The sequence below is a fragment of the Calliphora vicina genome, chromosome 4, assembly GCF_958450345.1.
Source record: "Calliphora vicina chromosome 4, idCalVici1.1, whole genome shotgun sequence".
NCBI classification, from domain to species: Eukaryota; Metazoa; Arthropoda; class Insecta; order Diptera; family Calliphoridae; genus Calliphora; species Calliphora vicina.
In genome coordinates, this window is record NC_088783.1 from 16,799,102 (window position 1) to 16,816,700 (window position 17,599).

Consider the following 17,599-nt stretch of genomic DNA (forward strand, 5'->3'; position numbering starts at 1 on the left):
AATATTTCCATGATTTCCATTTGAAATAATAGTTATTGGTTATAAATATTTACAAAAAATCGAAAAAGATTTGTTCAATTTATTATATTTAATCAAAAAATAAAAAAACTTGAAACTCTGAAAATATTATGAAAATAAATTATACAAAATACCAAAAGCAACCTTTGCTTTTTATGTCAAAACAAATGTCAATAATTTTCAAATAAAAATAAATAAACAAACTGAGAAGACGTTTTTCAAACCAAATAATTATTAAAGAAAATTATATAATTCAAATAAAGGCTGAGAATTGTTCAAAAATTAATAATAATCTGAGAGGACGTATTGAATACATTCAAATAAAAATAAAGAAGAATATAATTCAAATAAAGGGTAAGAATTATTAAAATAGACGAATAAAATTAATTAAACAAATAATTTCAGCTATTAAACAAGAAACAAAAAGCAAGTCAAATTAAATCAAATGCAACAAATTCAAATGAACACCAACACGATGAAAGAAGCCAGCCAACAAGATAAAAATAATTCCAACTTTGCAGAAGCCAGCGATTCTGAAATATTGTTAGATTCAAATCAACTTGATTCGAACAATTCAAACTGTGAAAATAAAAAAGCAGAAGTAAGTTCATCTATAACAAAATATTCAGATCCTAATCGTAAACTGAATGCGAATTATGTTTTGCTGTTCACAATAATCATGGGTCGCATTTTCTGTATCTGTCTACATTATTTGGATTTACTTTTAGGTTGGTTTCTTCCCAAAATATTAGAGAAACGCAATAACCTTATGGGGAATCTCAATATATGGACGTTTCTGTATGTTGATGTTAATCAAATCATTGAAGTGCGATCAAAACTGTTTATGTTGCCGTTTCTAATAGCATGCAACATACTATATGGTTTTATTTACATTTTGCGGCTTTCGATACAATTAGTATTGACTTCTGTAGCCGATGAAACTTTCAAAATCATAATGATAATATAATAATTTATAAAATTTTGTTCATCTTCGGATATGTTTAAAAATGTTTATTAAATTTACTGTTTTTAATTTGTTATATTTGCTTATGTATTGTAAAACGAATGTATTTTTCATTAATTCGATTTCGAAAGAGTTATTTAACCGAAATAAAATTAATGAAAATAACTTATATAACAATTTTTCAATATTCGAGATTTCGATATTGAAGAATAGTTTTGTTTCAGTGTAAAATATATTCGTTTTACCAAACTTAGCGAATAGATTATTATTTTAATTTTGTTTTTATTAAATTGTTGTTAAATTTTATTTTATACTTTTTTTTACTAAACATTTAAATAATAGTTATTTAGCTATTATTTAAAAGTTTTTTTGTTAAATATTTCTTTTTAATAAATTTATACTTTTTATAAAACCTTAAATATAATGTTATTATTATTTTATTGGTATATGTGGTATGTGTAAGTATATAAAAACCCAAAAACATTTCAGAAAATTCCCATTGAATTTCAAAAATTTCCAATTATATTACAGAATTATCAGATTTGTTTATATGTTTTACATAAATTTTAATGTTCTCGTTGATTTTTATACCCACCATCAAAAAAGATGGGGGGTATATTGATTTTTTCATTCCCTTTGTAACATATAAAAATATTTGACGCACAACCAAAAAGTATATATCGATGGCTTAATATAAAAAGGCCCCAACTCGTGTTTTTTTTGTAAGTCCAGATTTTCGTTTATTTCGATAAATGGTCCGATTATATATCATAATTAACCAACAAAATCTCGACTTAAAAAAACACGAGTTAGGGCCTTTTTATATTAAGCCATCGATATGTATATCTGTCTGTTGAAAACATGATAGGGCTCAAACGAAAAGAATCAGCAGTAACATCATATATTCTTGTTATACTCAGATACCGCTCGCATTTACTACAAAATGAAAATCATGGTTAAATGCTTATTTAAACCACGATCAATATTTCAACGATTTCCATTTGAAATAATAGTTATTGGTTATAAATATTTACAAAAAATCGAAAAAGATTTGTTCAATTTATTATATTTAATCAAAAAATAAAAAAACTTGAAGACTCTGAAAATATTATGAAAATAAATTACACAAAATACCAAAAGCAACCTTTGCTTTTTATGTCAAAACAAGTGTCAATAATTTTCAAATAAAAATAAATAAACAAACTGAGAAGACGTTTTTCAAACCAAATAATTATTAAAGAAAATAATATAATTCAAATAAAGGCTGAGAATTGTTCAAAAATTAATAATAATCTGAGAGGACGTATTGAATACATTCAAATAAAAATAAAGAAGAATATAATTCAAATAAAGGGTAAGAATTATTAAAATAGACGAATAAAATTAATTAAACAAATAGTTTCAGGTAATAAACAAGAACCAAAAGCAAGTCAAATAACATAAATCAAATGCAACCAATCCAAATGAACTCCAACACGATGAAAGAAGCCAGCCAACAAGATAAAAATAATTCCAACTTTGCAGAAGCCAGCTATTCTGAAACATTGTTAGATTCAAATCAACATGATGCAAACAATTCCAAATGTGAAAATAAAAAAGAAGTAAGTTCATCTATATCAAAATATACGGATCCTAATCGTAAACTGAATGCGAATTATGTTATGCTGTTGACAATAATCATGGGTCGGATTTTCTGTATCTGTCTACATTATTTGGATTTACTTTTAGGTTGGTTTCTTCCCAAAATATTAGAGAAACGCAATAACCTTATGGGGAATCTCAATATATGGACGTTTCTGTATGTTGATGTTAATCAAATCATTGAAGTGCGATCAAAAGTGTTTATGTTGCCTTTTCTAATAGCATGCAACATACTCTATGGTTTTATTTACATTTTGCGGCTTTCTATACAATTAGTATTGACTTCAGTAGCCGATGAAACTTTCAAAATCATAATGATAATATAATAATTTATATATTTTTTTTCATCTTCGGATTTGTTTAAAAATGTTTATTAAATTTACTGTTTTTAATTTGTTATATTTGCTTATGTATTGTAAAACGAATGTATTTTTCATTAATTCGATTTCGAAAGAGTTAATTAACCGAAATAAAATTAATGAAAATAACTTATATAACAATTTTTCAATATTTCAGATTTCGATATTGAAGAATATGTTTTGTTTCAGTGTAAAATATATTCGTTTTACCAAACATAGCGAATAGATTATTTTAATTTTGTTTTTATTAAATTGTTGTTATATTTTATTTTATACTTTTTTTTACTAAACATTTAAATAATAGTTATTTAGCTATTATTTAAAAGTTTTTTTGTTAAATATTTCTTTTTAATAAATTTGTACTTTTTATAAAACCTTAAATATAATGTCGTTATTATTTATTATTGGTATATGTGGTATGTGTAAGTATATAAAAACCTAATAACGTTTCAGAAAATTCCAATTGAATTTCAGAAATTTCCAATTATATTACAGAATTATCAGATTTGTTTATATGTTTTACATAAATTTTAATGTTCTCGTTGATTTTTATACCCACCATCAAAAAAGATGGGGGGTATATTGATTTTTTCATTCCCTTTGTAACATATAAAAATATTTGACGCACAACCAAAAAGTATATATCGATGGCTTAATATAAAAAGGCCCTAACTCGTGTTTTTTTTTGTAAGTCCAGATTTTCGTTTATTTCGATAAATGGTCCGATTATATATCATAATTAACCAAAAAAATCTCGACTTAAAAAAACACGAGTTAGTGCCTTTTTATATTAAGCCATCGATATGTATATCTGTCTGTTGAAAACATGATAGGGCCCAAACGAAAAGAGTCAGAAGTAACATCATATATTCTTGTTATACTCAGAATCAGAATCATGGTTAAATGCTTATTTAAACCACGATCAATATTTCCATGATTTCCATTTGAAATAATAGTTATTGGTTATAAATATTTACAAAAAATCGAAAAAGATTTGTTCAATTTATTATATTTAATCAAAAAATAAAAAAACTTGAAAACTCTGAAAATATTATGAAAATAAATTCCACAAAATAACAAAAGCAACCTTTGCTTTTTATGTCAAAACAAATGTCAATAATTTTCAAATAAAAATAAATAAACAAACTGAGAAGACGTTTTTCAAACCAAATAATTATTAAAGAAAATAATATAATTCAAATAAAGGCTGAGAATTGTTCAAAAATAAATAATAATCTAAGAGGACGTATTGAATACATTTAAATAAAAATAAAGAAGAATATAATTCAAATAAAGGGTAAGAATTATTAAAAATTACGAATAAAATTAATTAAACAAATAATTTCAGCTATTAAACAAGAAACAAAAAGCAAGTCAAATTAAAACAAATGCAACCAATTCAAATGAACTCCAACACGATGAAAGAAGCCAGCCAACAAGATAAAAATAATTCCAACTTTGCAGAAGCCAGCGATTCTGAAACATTGTTAGATTCAAATCAACATCAACATGATGCAAATAATTCCAACTGTGAAAATAAAAAAGCAGAAGTAAGTTCATCAATATCAAAATATTCAGATCCTAATCGTAAACTGAATGCGAATTATGTTATGCTGTTGACAATAATCATGGGTCGTATTTTTTGTATCTGTCTACATTATTTGGATTTACTTTTAGGTTGGTTTCTTCCCAAAATATTAGAGAAACGCAATAACCTTATGGGGAACCTCAATATATGGACGTTTCTGTATGTTGATGTTAATCAAATCATTGAAGTGCGATCAAAAGTGTTTATGTTGCCTTTTCTAATAGCATGCAACATACTCTATGGTTTTATTTACATTTTGCGGCTTTCGATACAATTAGTATTGACTTCAGTAGCCGATGAAACTTTCAAAATCATAATGATAATATAATAATTTATATAATTTTTTTCATCTTCGGATTTGTTTAAAAATGTTTATTATTAAATTTACTGTTTTTAATTTGTAATATTTGCTTATGTATTGTAAAACGAATGGATTTTTCATTAATTTTATTTCGAAAGAGTTATTTAACCGAAATAAAATTAATGAAAATAACTTATATAACAATTTTTCAATATTCGAGATTTCGATATTGAAGAATATGTTTTGTTTCAGTGTAAAATATATTCGTTTTACCAAACATAGCGAATAAACTATTTTAATTTTGTTTTTATTAAATTGTTGTTATATTTTATTTTATCCTTTTTTTACTAAACATTTAAATAATAGTTATTTAGCTATTATTTAAAGGTTTTTTGTTAAATATTTCTTTTTAATAAATTTGTACTTTTTATAAAACCTTAAATATAATGTTATTATTATTTTATTGGTATATGTGGTATGTGTAAGTATATAAAAACCTAAAAACGTTTCAGAAAATTCCAATTGAATTTCAGAAATTTGCAATTATATTACAGAATTATCAGATTTGTTTATATGTTTTACATAAATTTTAATGTTCTCGTTGATTTTTATACCCACCATCAAAGAAGATGGGGGTATATTGATTTTTTCATTCCCTTTGTAACATATAAAAATATTTGACGCACGATAGGTCTGTTGAAAACACGATAGGGCCCAAACGAAAAGAGTCAGCAGTAACATAATATAATCTTGTTATCCTCAGATACCGCTTGCGATAGCATTTACTACAAAATTAAAATCATTGTTAAATGCTTATTTAAACCACGATCAATATTTCCATGATTTCCATTTGAAATAATAGTTATTGATTATAAATATTTACAAAAAATCGTAAAAGATTTGTTCAATTTATTATATTTAATCAAAAAATAAAAAAACTTGAAAACTCTGAAAATATTATGAAAATAAATTATACAAAATACCAAAGCAACCTTTGTTTTGTATGTCAAAACAAATGTCAATAATTTTCAAATAAAAATAAATAAACAAACTGAGAAGACGTTTTTCAAACCAAATAATTATTAAAGAAAATAATATAATTCAAATAAAGGCTGAGAATTGTTCAAAAATAAATAATAATCTAAGAGGACGTATTGAATACATTTAAATAAAAATAAAGAAGAATATAATTCAAATAAAGGGTAAGAATTATTAAAAAATACGAATAAAATTAATTAAACAAATAATTTCAGCTATTAAACAAGAAACAAAAAGCAAGTCAAATTAAAACAAATGCAACCAATTCAAATGAACTTCAACACGATGAAAGAAGCCAGCCAACAAGATAAAAATAATTCCAACTTTGCAGAAGCCAGCGATTCTGAAACATTGTTAGATTCAAATCAACATCAACATGATGCAAATAATTCCAACTGTGAAAATAAAAAAGCAGAAGTAAGTTCATCAATATCAAAATATTCAGATCCTAATCGTAAACTGAATGCGAATTATGTTATGCTGTTGACAATAATCATGGGTCGTATTTTTTGTATCTGTCTACATTATTTGGATTTACTTTTAGGTTGGTTTCTTCCCAAAATATTAGAGAAACGCGATAACCTTATGGGGAATCTCAATATATGGACGTTTCTGTATGTTGATGTTAATCAAATCATTGAAGTGCGATCAAAAGTGTTTATGTTGCCGTTTCTAATAGCATGCAACATACTCTATGGTTTTATTTACATTTTGCGGCTTTCGATACAATTAGTATTGACTTCTGTAGCCGATGAAACTTTCAAAATCATAATGATAATATAATAATTTATATAATTTTTTCATCTTCGGATTTGTTTAAAAATGTCTATTAAATTTCCTGTTTTTAATTTGTTATATTTGCTTATGTATTGTAAAACGAATGGATTTTTCATTAATTTTATTTCGAAAGAGTTATTTAACCGAAATAAAATTAATGAAAATAACTTATATAACAATTTTTCAATATTCGAGATTTCGATATTGAAGAATAGTTTTGTTTCAGTGTAAAATATATTCGTTTTACCAAACTTAGCGAATAGATTATTATTTTAATTTTGTTTTTATTAAATTGTTGTTAAATTTTATTTTATACTTTTTTTTACTAAACATTTAAATAATAGTTATTTAGCTATTATTTAAAAGTTTTTTTGTTAATATTTCTTTTTAATAAATTTGTACTTTTTATAAAACCTTAAATATAATGTCGTTATTATTTTATTGGTATATGTGGTATGTGTAAGTATATAAAAACCTAATAACGTTTCAGAAAATTCCAATTGAATTTCAGAAATTTCCAATTATATTACAGAATTATCAGATTTGTTTATATGTTTTACATAAATTTTAATGTTCTCGTTGATTTTTATACCCACCATCAAAAAAGATGGGGGGTATATTGATTTTTTCATTCCCTTTGTAACATATAAAAATATTTGACGCACAACCAAAAAGTATATATCGATGGCTTAATATAAAAAGGCCCTAACTCGTGTTTTTTTGTAAGTCCAGATTTTGGTTTATTTCGATAAATGGTCCGATTATATATCATAATTAACCAAAAAAATCTCGACTTAAAAAAACACGAGTTAGGGCCTTTTTATATTAAGCCATCGATATGTATATCTGTCTGTTGAAAACATGATAGGGCCCAAACGAAAGAATCAGCAGTAACATCATATATTCTTGTTATACTCAGATACCGCTCGCGATAGCATTTACTACAAAATGAAAATCATGGTTAAATGCTTATTTAAACCACGATCAATATTTCCATGATTTCCATTTGAAATAATAGTTATTGGTTATAAATATTTACAAAAAATCGAAAAAGATTTGTTCAATTTATTATATTTAATCAAAAAATAAAAAAACTTGAAGACTCTGAAAATATTATGAAAATAAATTATACAAAATACCAAAAGCAACCTTTGCTTTTTATGTCAAAACAAATGTCAATAATTTTCAAATAAAAATAAATAAACAAACTGAGAAGACGTTTTTCAAACCAAATAATTATTAAAGAAAATAATATAATTCAAATAAAGGCTGAGAATTGTTCAAAAATTAATAATAATCTGAGAGGACGTATTGAATACATTTAAATAAAAATAAAGAAGAATATAATTCAAATAAAGGTAAGAATTATTAAAATAGACGAATAAAATTAACTAAACAAATAATTTCAGCTATTAAACAAGAAACAAAAAGCAAGTCAAATTAAAACAAATGCAACCAATTCAAATGAACTCCAACACTATGAAAGAAGCCAGCCAACAAGATAAAAATAATTCCAACTTTGCAGAAGCTAGCGATTCTGAAACATTGTTAGATTCAAATCAACATCAACATGATTCAAACAATTACAACTGTGAAAATAAAATAGCTGAAGTAAGTTCATCAATATCAAAATATTCAGCTCCTAATCGTAAATTGAATGCGAATTATGTTTTGCTGTTCACAATAATCATGGGTCGCATTTTTTGTATCTGTCTACATTATTTGGATTTACTTTTAGGTTGGTTTCTTCCCAAAATATTAGAGAAACGCAATAACCTTATGGGGAACCTCAATATATGGACGTTTCTGTATGTTGATGTTAATCAAATCATTGAAGTGCGATCAAAACTGTTTATGTTGCCGTTTCTAATAGCATGCAACATACTCTATGGTTTTATTTACATTTTGCGGCTTTCGATACAATTAGTATTGACTTCTGTAGCCGATGAAACTTTCAAAATCATAATGATAATATAATTTATAAAATTTTGTTCATCTTCGGCTTTGTTTAAAAATGTTTATTAAATTTACTGTTTTTAATTTGTAATATTTGCTTATGTATTGTAAAACGAATAGATTTTTCATTAATTTTATTTCGAAAGAGTTATTTAACCGAAATAAAATTAATGAAAATAACTTATATAACAATTTTTCAATATTCGAGATTTCGATATTGAAGAATATGTTTTGTTTCGGTGTAAAATATATTCGTTTTACCAAACATAGCGAATAAACTAGTTTAATTTTGTTTTTATTAAATTGTTGTTATATTTTATTTTATCCTTTTTTTTACTAAACATTTAAATAATAGTTATTTAACTATTATTTAAAAGTTTTTTTTGTTAAATATTTCTTTATAATAAATTTGTATTTTTTATAAAACCTTAATGTCGTTATTATTTTATTGGTATATGTGGTATGTGTAAGTATATAAAAACCTAATAATGTTTCAGAAAATTCCAATTGAATTTCAGAACATTCCAATTATATTGCAGAATTGTTTTTCTAAAACGATTGTAAAAGTTAACAATAGCTTTTTAGCATAGACGCATTTATGTCTATATTAGATTTGAAAACTTGTTACATTTTCAACACACATTTTTAATGAATTGCTAATTAATAAAATAACTTCTGTAGATTTCCTTTATCAAACCCATGGAACATAACCAGTTTAGAAAATGAAAACACTTGCAATTTAAAGTTTATATCAAACTAAGTTTTAGTTTTATTACTTTTTTTTAAGAATCAAACTTTAAAACAGTTCTTCCTCTTGCATATAGCCGTTTGATTTAAGCCATTGTTATCAAATAAAAAATGTGTATTTTAATAAAACATAACACAAAGTCAGCGTCTTAACCTTGCTTTTGGGCGAGTTCGCGAGCCTTGGCGCGTTCCAATTTAGCGATGCGAGCCAAACTCTTTGAACCCAAAATACCACCTCCCCAGTGTCTGCGGATTTCATCATGACGATCGTTGTAGTTGGTCTTGATGGCTTCAACAACCTTGCTGAAGTTGGCCTTGTCGTTAGCTTCGACGTTGGTCAAAGCCAAAGCGGTGCAGGTCTTGCGACGGACCAACATACCGAGACGGGCTTTACCCTTGACAATGCAGTATGGGACACCCATTTTGCGGCACAAGGCAGGCAAGAACAATACCAACTAAAAGAATAAACAAAAAATTATATTAATTTTCAATAATAAAAGCAGTGTTCAATATCTAAAAAAAAATAAAAATAATAAAACGTATTTTTGGCAGTATTTAGTCAGATTGTCAAGTTTCCACAAGATTGTTATTTATCCCTCAAGAGGGCATTAAATACAACTTCAGTTGAAGAAATTCATGTTTTACATCATTTAATATTTTGGTATTACATGCCGGCTTTACGAATATATTTCATTTTTGTATTGTTTACATTTGACACTTACCTCAAGGGGATCAACATCGTGAGCGATGACGACCAATTGAGCTTTCTTTTGTTCTACCAACTTGGTGACGGTGTTGGTACCAGCACGGATGAAAGAGGGCTTCTTCTTGGGCTGGACATCCTTACCGGCAGCCTTGGCTTCAGCAATCTTCTTCAAGCGTTGCTTCTTGGCAATGGCGGATTCAGGACGGTATTTCTCCAACAACTTGAACATTTTGACGGCGGTGGTCTTGTCCAAAGTTTGGCTGAATTGATGAATTGGTGGGGGCACCTTCAAACGTTTTTGCAAAACAGCCTTTTGGCGTTGGACGCGAATGTACTTGGGCCATCTTACGAAGCGAGATAAATCGCGTTTGTGTTGAACGTTTTGTCCTAAAATAAAAATTTAGAACTTAGTACGGACATCTAACAACTCGGCTTACGATTATTTTTTACTTACCAATGCCAAAGTTCTTGGGGCGCTTTTCGAAAAGTTGGTTAACAACTTTCTTGACGACTGGCTTCTTGACGGCCAAAGGAGCTGGGGCAACCTTCTTGGTCACTGGCTTCTTCTTTGGCTTGGGCTAAAAAAAAACAACACAACGCAGTTCAATCAATCTGTTTAGATTCACTTAAAATTTTGTAAACATTGAAACACAAATTCCAAAAGTTTTTCTTTGTTATTTAATGGAAACACTGTATTCATGCACTATTTGGTTTTCACGTACCTTCTTAACAACCATTATGGATTATTTCTTTTAAAAGATGTTAATGAAAAAAGCAGATTTTTACGGCAGGTCAAAAAAAAGACCAGCTTTTATGTCTGCTTGTCAAAAAGGAAAGGAGTTGAGCAAAACGGAAATATTACCGATGTCAAACTTGCGACAGGGTTGTATTTTCTTCCACATGGGCGACACCTAGTGTCGTTTTTGATGTGACACTTTGGAATATAAACAGAAGCAACTCTGTGTAATATGTATGTAGCATAAATGATAACAATTATAGCATTTAATAAATATATATTTTTTGTAATTTTGTTTTTAACATAAATTTATAATATAAAAAAAATTTCTTTCACATTTAGAGCTTAATAATAATAGAAAAATTTAGTTTGTTCGTTTGCTTGCTACTTTTGAAAATTTACATTGTGTTTTAGTAGTTTTACGACTCCTGCTGCCAAATGTTGAGTTTCTACAGTACCTCACTCACGAATTTTGTTTATAATTTTTAAACTGCTGATTTCTTAATTAAATATTTATCACAGATTATCCAGCATTAAAATTGTTAATTATTAAGGTTTTTAATTTTTCGGAAATCTTAACTCGATTGTGCGTAAAGAAATGTCAAAAATAAAATATCAAAATATAACAAGTATTGAAAAAAACGGAAAAAAATAATGGATTTTACATCGTTTTCTAAATATTATTTTAGTTTGTCTTATTTCTTGTAGAATTTTAAATGTTTCCGTTGTTTAGCCAATGCTAAGAGGATATAGGTACTTCTTATAAATGCATTTTTGTTAAACTTTAATGATTAAAAACGCAGAAATTTACTATAATTTAATAGAAACCCCAGTCAATTTTAATTTATATTAGAAATATACGTATATATCGGGTAAAAGGTAATCTTTTTTAAAGCTGAAGTTACGGAATATAGTTTTCAAAACGTATATTCAATTGAAATCCTGTTAGACTTCACTTTAAAATTAAAAATATTCATAACTTAGCACCTCAGCCCATTAAATAACATAGCACCCCTGCTCATGAAGTGACAATTTATTTGCGTCAAAAAGTAAAAAAATGTCGAAACAATTTTAATTGATTAATCAAAACTATGATTAATGAATCAATTAGAATTTTTCAAATTTGAATATTTTTTTTTCAGAAAAGTTAAAGAAACAAAAGTTACACAAAATTCCAATAATTTATTTGAAATTATTAAAATTTTGCTACAAATCAATTATTATTTGCCTTCAACAATCAAAATTATTCAATTAATTGGGATATGAATAATCAAGATTAATAGGCTACACGTTTTTTTGTGGTACACTTTTAAGTATGTTATTGTCCACCAATATTGATGAAACATATATGGTTTAAAAGATTATTTGCTCTATATATTCACAATATAAAAAATAGTTTCAAAATTCTTTCAATAAATGTTGTAAAAAGCTTTTAAAAATTGGTCGAATTTCGGCCACCAGGCGATCCTAGTATATATAATACTTCTGTGCGTGTGTTAGTAACTGAACTCCTCCTTAACGGCTGGGCCGATTTTGATGAAATTTTGTTATAGGTTCAATGGGTGTGGCACCTCCCATACGAAGTAAATATTTATTAATAGCGACCGATCGAAGTCGGGACGGCCAGCTAGTTAAATATATAACATTATATATAACGACTTCAAAGTGAAGTAACGCCTAAACTAATAGAGAGCAGACACAAATTTTGACGTATAATTCCCAACAAAATTATTAAAATACAAGCTGTTTATTTTTGTTTTAAAATTGTTGCAATAAATATAAATTTTAACAAATAATCTCATATACCGGCTAAAAGTTCTACACTGAAATACAACTCTGTTAACATAAATTAAATTTTTGACATTCCCTTTTTTACACCTACATTCTCCCTAGTAGATATTTTTTTTCATTTTCCTTTTTCTTGTGAACTTTCTGTTTAATTAGATTGACTTCTTTTATCATCTTCTCGTTCGTATTTTGTATGTATGTGTGTTGTATGTCGAGATTTTTTTATCGGGAGCCAGAGTGTGTGTGAATAGAATTGTAATTTTTCAATTAAACAAATTGGCCATAATAAAACTAAGTTAAAAGTTCATTAAAGTGCCAAACAACAAATTGCAATGCAAAAACGGCAGAGTTTGCACGAACCAGATAGAAAAATGCCTAGAAGTTGAAAGAAATTAATAAAATTGTGAAATTTTTTATATGATACATCATAGATACATCCACCATTTTTTATTTTCATCTTATTTTTGTTTACTTTTTCTGTTGGACATTCGTCGTACAAAAATAAAACAGAAGACGGGGAAAAAGTCAAATAACACAAATTTGCTGTGTTGCACTTTGTGAATGGGGTAAATTGAAAAGAATAAAAAAATAAACTAGAATTGAAATATTATAAAAGCAATCGAAAGCAAGAAACAAAGAAATCTGGTGAAAGAAAACGTATTAAATTCTAATTATACCAATTAATTGTGATAGAAAAACATGAAGAATTAAAAACAACGAAACTTAAACAGAACTAGTGATAATGATTTGAGTGCATTTGTGTTGGTAAAGCTTTTAAATAGATCCTTTTATGGTCTATGGCTAAAATATGGCACATGTTAATAGTGGTGCTATGGCTACAGGTGGTGGTAGCTCAGGCGTAGGAGGTGGCGTTAGTAGTGGCGGAGGTGGTGCAGGTATTCCATCTAATCTTAATACTCATGCCGTTGTGGTATGGGAATTTGAATCACGCGGTGGCAAATGGTTGCCCTATACGCCTGCCGTATCACAACATTTGGAACGTGCTCATGCCAAGAAATTGACGCGTGTTTTACTCAGCGATGCCGATCCCGAATTGGATAAGTACTATGTCAATGTTAGGACAATGACGCAAGAGACTGAAGATGGTTCAAGCCGTTCTATGGCGGGTGTGCGGCGTATGTTTTATACACCCACATCACCGGCCGGTAAGGGGACAAAATGGGAATGGGCTGGGACGGCTTCGGGCGATTGGCATCCCTACAATATGCATGTTCAGTGTATCATTGAAGATGCCTGGTCTAAGGTAAGTTTAATAAATATACATACATATGTAATACGAATACTATAATATATGTTTGAAGATAAATTAAAATTTAACTAGCACAGACAAAAACCTAATTTTTTAGCACATCCCATTTTGCAACTTTACAGTAGAGTTTCCAAAAAAAAACGGATGAAAATGAAACCTGGGGTTTGATTTTGAAAAATTTAAAACATTCCAAACATTATATCAGATATCCCACTATTACAGTTTCAACAAGTACCCTATGGAACAACATATCTATACAGGCAAACCATTAAACCCAGTTCCCAAAATGATCACAAATCAAGCTATTTTTAAAAAAAAAAATCAAATAATTTGAATTCTATTATTACTTCAGATAGCTTCACAACATATCGTCACTTAAAATGCAAAATAACGTAACATCACTTTTCATAAGTTTATAGGGGAGAAGCAAAAAACGATATAAAATGAAAACTACTTGAGATATTGAAACAAAATTTTCAAATCTGATTTACAATGACACTAGAAATAAATTTTATAAAAAATACTAATTTTTTCAAAGCACACATTAAGATATGTGGCTTACGTTTTTTTGAATTGTTGTTTTTTGAAACAACAATCATCAATATAAATTTTTATGAAAAAAGAAAAACTTAAATAAAAATATTTTTTTTTTATTTTAAATACTAACAACTACTTTTTTAAACTAATCTTAAATTGTCATAAAGATTTCAAAGAATATTCAATTGCAACTAATTTATTAAAAAAAAAAAATAGGATACTAAATTAAGGTAAAACGATTTATTAGTTAATTACTCAAAGCGTATACGTTATTTTGTTTAAGAAAATCATGTACTTTATGATAATTTAGTTCCAATTTAGGTTATAACTTGGTTATTTTTGATAGTAAAAGTTTAAAATTTTGTACACATCTGTAATATGATGTAGTGAATCGTAATCAATAATAAAATCAATTTCGAATTTTTTGATGATACGTTGTTTTGCATTTTAGGTTACGATTTGTACATACTATATTGTATATATTATAATTAATATATCATGATTATTAAGTGATTAACAGCGTTATGTAGACTGTGACATGATCAATGTTAAAATATTTGGTTTTTGTCTGTGCTAGGTAAATTGGAAAACAAACATTAAGCTAATTTCTCTTAAACTGGGATTATTTGTAAATTTATATTCTGTGTAACCAAATAACATTAAACAATTCCCTATATATTTCAGGGCGAACAAATACTTGATTTATATGGCACCTCCAGTCTTCCTTATACCATAAATTTTTGCAATTTAACACAAACACGACAACCAAGTGGTCCCATACGAAGTATTAAACGTACTCAACAAGCTCCATATCCATTGGTTAAGCTAACCCCGCAACAGGCTCAACAATTAAGTGGTTAGTACATACAGAATAACAATCATAAAGATTTGTCTACTTTTTTTTCTCCCGTTTTCAGTACAAACAAATTACTCCGAGTATGGCCACAAAAGAAACAACACTTTACCCAAATTAGCGGCCAAGTCGCATACTGACAACAATAACAAACAGCAGCAACAACAGCATCAGCCCCACTTACAACGTTTAAATAATAATGCGGCTTTTGCTCTTAATAATAGCAGCTCAAGTCGTCAACCACAATCTTTACCACATTCTCACAGCCATACTCATACGCATAACCAACATACCCACCAGCAGCAGCAGCTGCAGCTGCAGCAAAACTCATCTCATACAGCACCTGTACAACAACAACAGCAGCAGCAACAGAGCAATCGTAAAACCACTAAACGTAATGGTGAATTATCAACTGCGAATTTAAGGCAAATTTTAAATAACCTCAATATATTCGGTAGCAGTAGTTCAAAAAATCACCACCAACAACAACAACAACAGCAGCAACAACACCACAATATCTCACCGCAGCCCACAAACGCATCCAACAACTCGAATCATCTTCAGACGCAGACAAATCATTTACAGCCATTTTCACATTCCAGCAATGTTTTAACCTCCTCTATGAGCAGCCATCATAGTCGTTGTTCTGAGGGTTCATTACAATCGAAACGCAGCAGTCGCATGAGTATGCATCGCTCACGTTCTCGCACCCGGGCCTCAGACACCGATACGAATAGTATGAAATCGCATCGTAGACCCAGCGTTGACACCGTCTCCACTTATCTCAGTCACGAGAGTAAAGAAAGTCTACGTAGTCGTAATTTTGCCATATCAGTCAATGATCTGTTAGACTGTTCCTTGGGTAGTGACGAAGTGTTCGTGCCTTCGTTGCCCGCCTCCTCAACCATGTCTTCCATTTCGTCTTCCTCCTCGATGATGACAGCAGAAAGGGCCCCTGCGCCGCCACCTATACCCTCATCAGCTGGTGGTTCTATTACTGTGGCGGCGTCTGGTACGTCGTCTTCTCAGCACTCATCATCAAATCAGCAGCAACAGCAACAACAGCAGCAGCATCATCAATTGCAACAGCAGCCAATTGCTGGCTCGATTGTTGGTGTGGATCCTGCCAGTGATATGATCTCACGTTTCGTTAAAGTCGTTGAGCCCCCTGTGTGGCCCAATGCTCAGCCCTGTCCCATGTGCATGGAGGAGCTGATTCACAATGCCCAAAATCCGGCAATCGCTTTGAGTCGATGCCAGCATTTAATGCATTTACAGTGTTTGAATGGCATGATTATAGCACAACAAAATGATTTGAACAAGGTAAGTGTAGAACGATGCTTGTTTAAACTAAAATAAGTTTTCACTAGAAATTTGTTTCTATTTTCAGAATCTCTTTATCGAATGTCCCGTCTGTGGCATTGTTTATGGTGAGAAAATTGGCAATCAACCGAACGGCACAATGTCATGGAGTATTTTGAGTAAAAATCTACCCGGTCATGAGGGTCAAAACACCATACAAATCGTCTATGAGTAAGTTTGCATTAAAAACTTTTAGAAAACTCCCAAAAAATGCCTAATATCATTAATTTTCTCTTTTAGCATTGCTTCCGGCATACAAAATCAAGAACATCCACATCCAGGACGGGCTTTCTTTGCTGTAGGATTTCCACGTGTATGCTATTTGCCCGACTGTCCATTGGGTCGTAAGGTTTTGCGATTTCTTAAAATCGCCTTTGATCGCAGACTGTTATTTTCGATTGGACGTTCGGTGACCACGGGACGGGAAGATGTTGTCATTTGGAATAGTGTTGATCACAAGACGCAATTTAATATGTTTCCAGATCCCACCTATTTGCAACGTTGCATGCAACAGCTGGTGCATTTGGGTGTTACCGATTAAATGACATTCAATTCATTTATTTATTTAAACATTTCATTGTTTTCAATTTGTATTATTTTTTTTTTGTATTCTTTATTTAAATTTAGTTTTGCTAACAAACATCTAATGAGTGCAATGTCTCGATTCATTAAATCAAATGACACATACATTTTTTTACACATCCCCATCATACACAAACACATTTCAACACCCACCAGTTTGAGCAACTCAAACTTTAAAATGAACTGAATTGGAAAATTAAATAAACCAACAACAACAGAAACAAATAATAATATACTAGAGCAATAAGACTAGATTTTAGCGTAGCAATAAAATCCACAAAAAACACAATTCCATTAAGGGATAAATTTAACAAGCAGAAACAATAAAAGTTAAAAGTGTTTAGTAAATAATACTACAAAATAAAATTTAAAAAAA

At 28.8% G+C, this 17,599-nt stretch overlaps 2 protein-coding genes and 5 long non-coding RNA genes across 7 annotated transcripts; 6 read left to right on the plus strand and 1 right to left on the minus strand.

The window, feature by feature from the left end:
- Nucleotides 1–18: 18 nt before the first annotated feature.
- Nucleotides 19–1,077, plus strand: LOC135959114 (uncharacterized). Its single transcript, XR_010576501.1, has 3 exons — nt 19–372; nt 424–619; nt 747–1,077. It is a non-coding gene; the product is annotated as an uncharacterized LOC135959114 (long non-coding RNA).
- Nucleotides 1,078–2,170: 1,093 nt separating this feature from the next.
- Nucleotides 2,171–2,955, plus strand: LOC135956477 (uncharacterized). Its single transcript, XR_010576377.1, has 3 exons — nt 2,171–2,336; nt 2,388–2,583; nt 2,711–2,955. It is a non-coding gene; the product is annotated as an uncharacterized LOC135956477 (long non-coding RNA).
- A 969-nt stretch (nt 2,956–3,924) lies between these two features.
- LOC135959308 (uncharacterized) lies at nt 3,925–4,878 on the plus strand. Its single transcript, XR_010576522.1, has 3 exons — nt 3,925–4,279; nt 4,331–4,532; nt 4,660–4,878. It is a non-coding gene; the product is annotated as an uncharacterized LOC135959308 (long non-coding RNA).
- An 882-nt stretch (nt 4,879–5,760) lies between these two features.
- Nucleotides 5,761–6,745, plus strand: LOC135956256 (uncharacterized). The gene is made up of 3 exons (XR_010576368.1): nt 5,761–6,073; nt 6,125–6,326; nt 6,454–6,745. It is a non-coding gene; the product is annotated as an uncharacterized LOC135956256 (long non-coding RNA).
- Nucleotides 6,746–7,839: 1,094 nt separating this feature from the next.
- Nucleotides 7,840–8,785, plus strand: LOC135959303 (uncharacterized). Its single transcript, XR_010576521.1, has 3 exons — nt 7,840–8,044; nt 8,096–8,297; nt 8,425–8,785. It is a non-coding gene; the product is annotated as an uncharacterized LOC135959303 (long non-coding RNA).
- Nucleotides 8,786–9,380: 595 nt separating this feature from the next.
- On the minus strand, nt 9,381–10,977 carry RpL7A (ribosomal protein L7A). Its single transcript, XM_065506808.1, has 4 exons — nt 10,818–10,977; nt 10,550–10,673; nt 10,112–10,482; nt 9,381–9,844 (listed from the first exon to the last, which is right to left on the minus strand). The coding sequence occupies exons 1-4, from the start codon at nt 10,830–10,832 to the stop codon at nt 9,539–9,541; spliced, it is 816 nt and encodes a 271-aa protein (XP_065362880.1). The 5' UTR covers nt 10,833–10,977; the 3' UTR covers nt 9,381–9,538.
- Nucleotides 10,978–12,832: 1,855 nt separating this feature from the next.
- Nucleotides 12,833–17,599, plus strand: dx (deltex). The gene is made up of 5 exons (XM_065507977.1): nt 12,833–13,883; nt 15,111–15,282; nt 15,344–16,602; nt 16,670–16,812; nt 16,882–17,599. The coding sequence occupies exons 1-5, from the start codon at nt 13,428–13,430 to the stop codon at nt 17,180–17,182; spliced, it is 2,331 nt and encodes a 776-aa protein (XP_065364049.1). The 5' UTR covers nt 12,833–13,427; the 3' UTR covers nt 17,183–17,599.

Excerpts from the sequence above, each read along its gene's own strand:
- RpL7A (XM_065506808.1), bottom strand. Across the intron at positions 10,483-10,549 it reads CCCCAAGAACTTTGGCATTG|GACAAAACGTTCAACACAAA; the intron begins GTAAGTAAAAAA and ends TTTTTATTTTAG. Across the intron at positions 9,845-10,111 it reads ACGATGTTGATCCCCTTGAG|TTGGTATTGTTCTTGCCTGC; the intron begins GTAAGTGTCAAA and ends TTATTCTTTTAG.
- dx (XM_065507977.1), top strand. The coding sequence starts at position 13,428 with ATGGCACATGTTAATAGTGGTGCTATGGCTACAGGTGGTGGTAGCTCA. Across the intron at positions 15,283-15,343 it reads ACAGGCTCAACAATTAAGTG|TACAAACAAATTACTCCGAG; the intron begins GTTAGTACATAC and ends TCCCGTTTTCAG. Across the intron at positions 16,813-16,881 it reads ACCATACAAATCGTCTATGA|CATTGCTTCCGGCATACAAA; the intron begins GTAAGTTTGCAT and ends TTTCTCTTTTAG.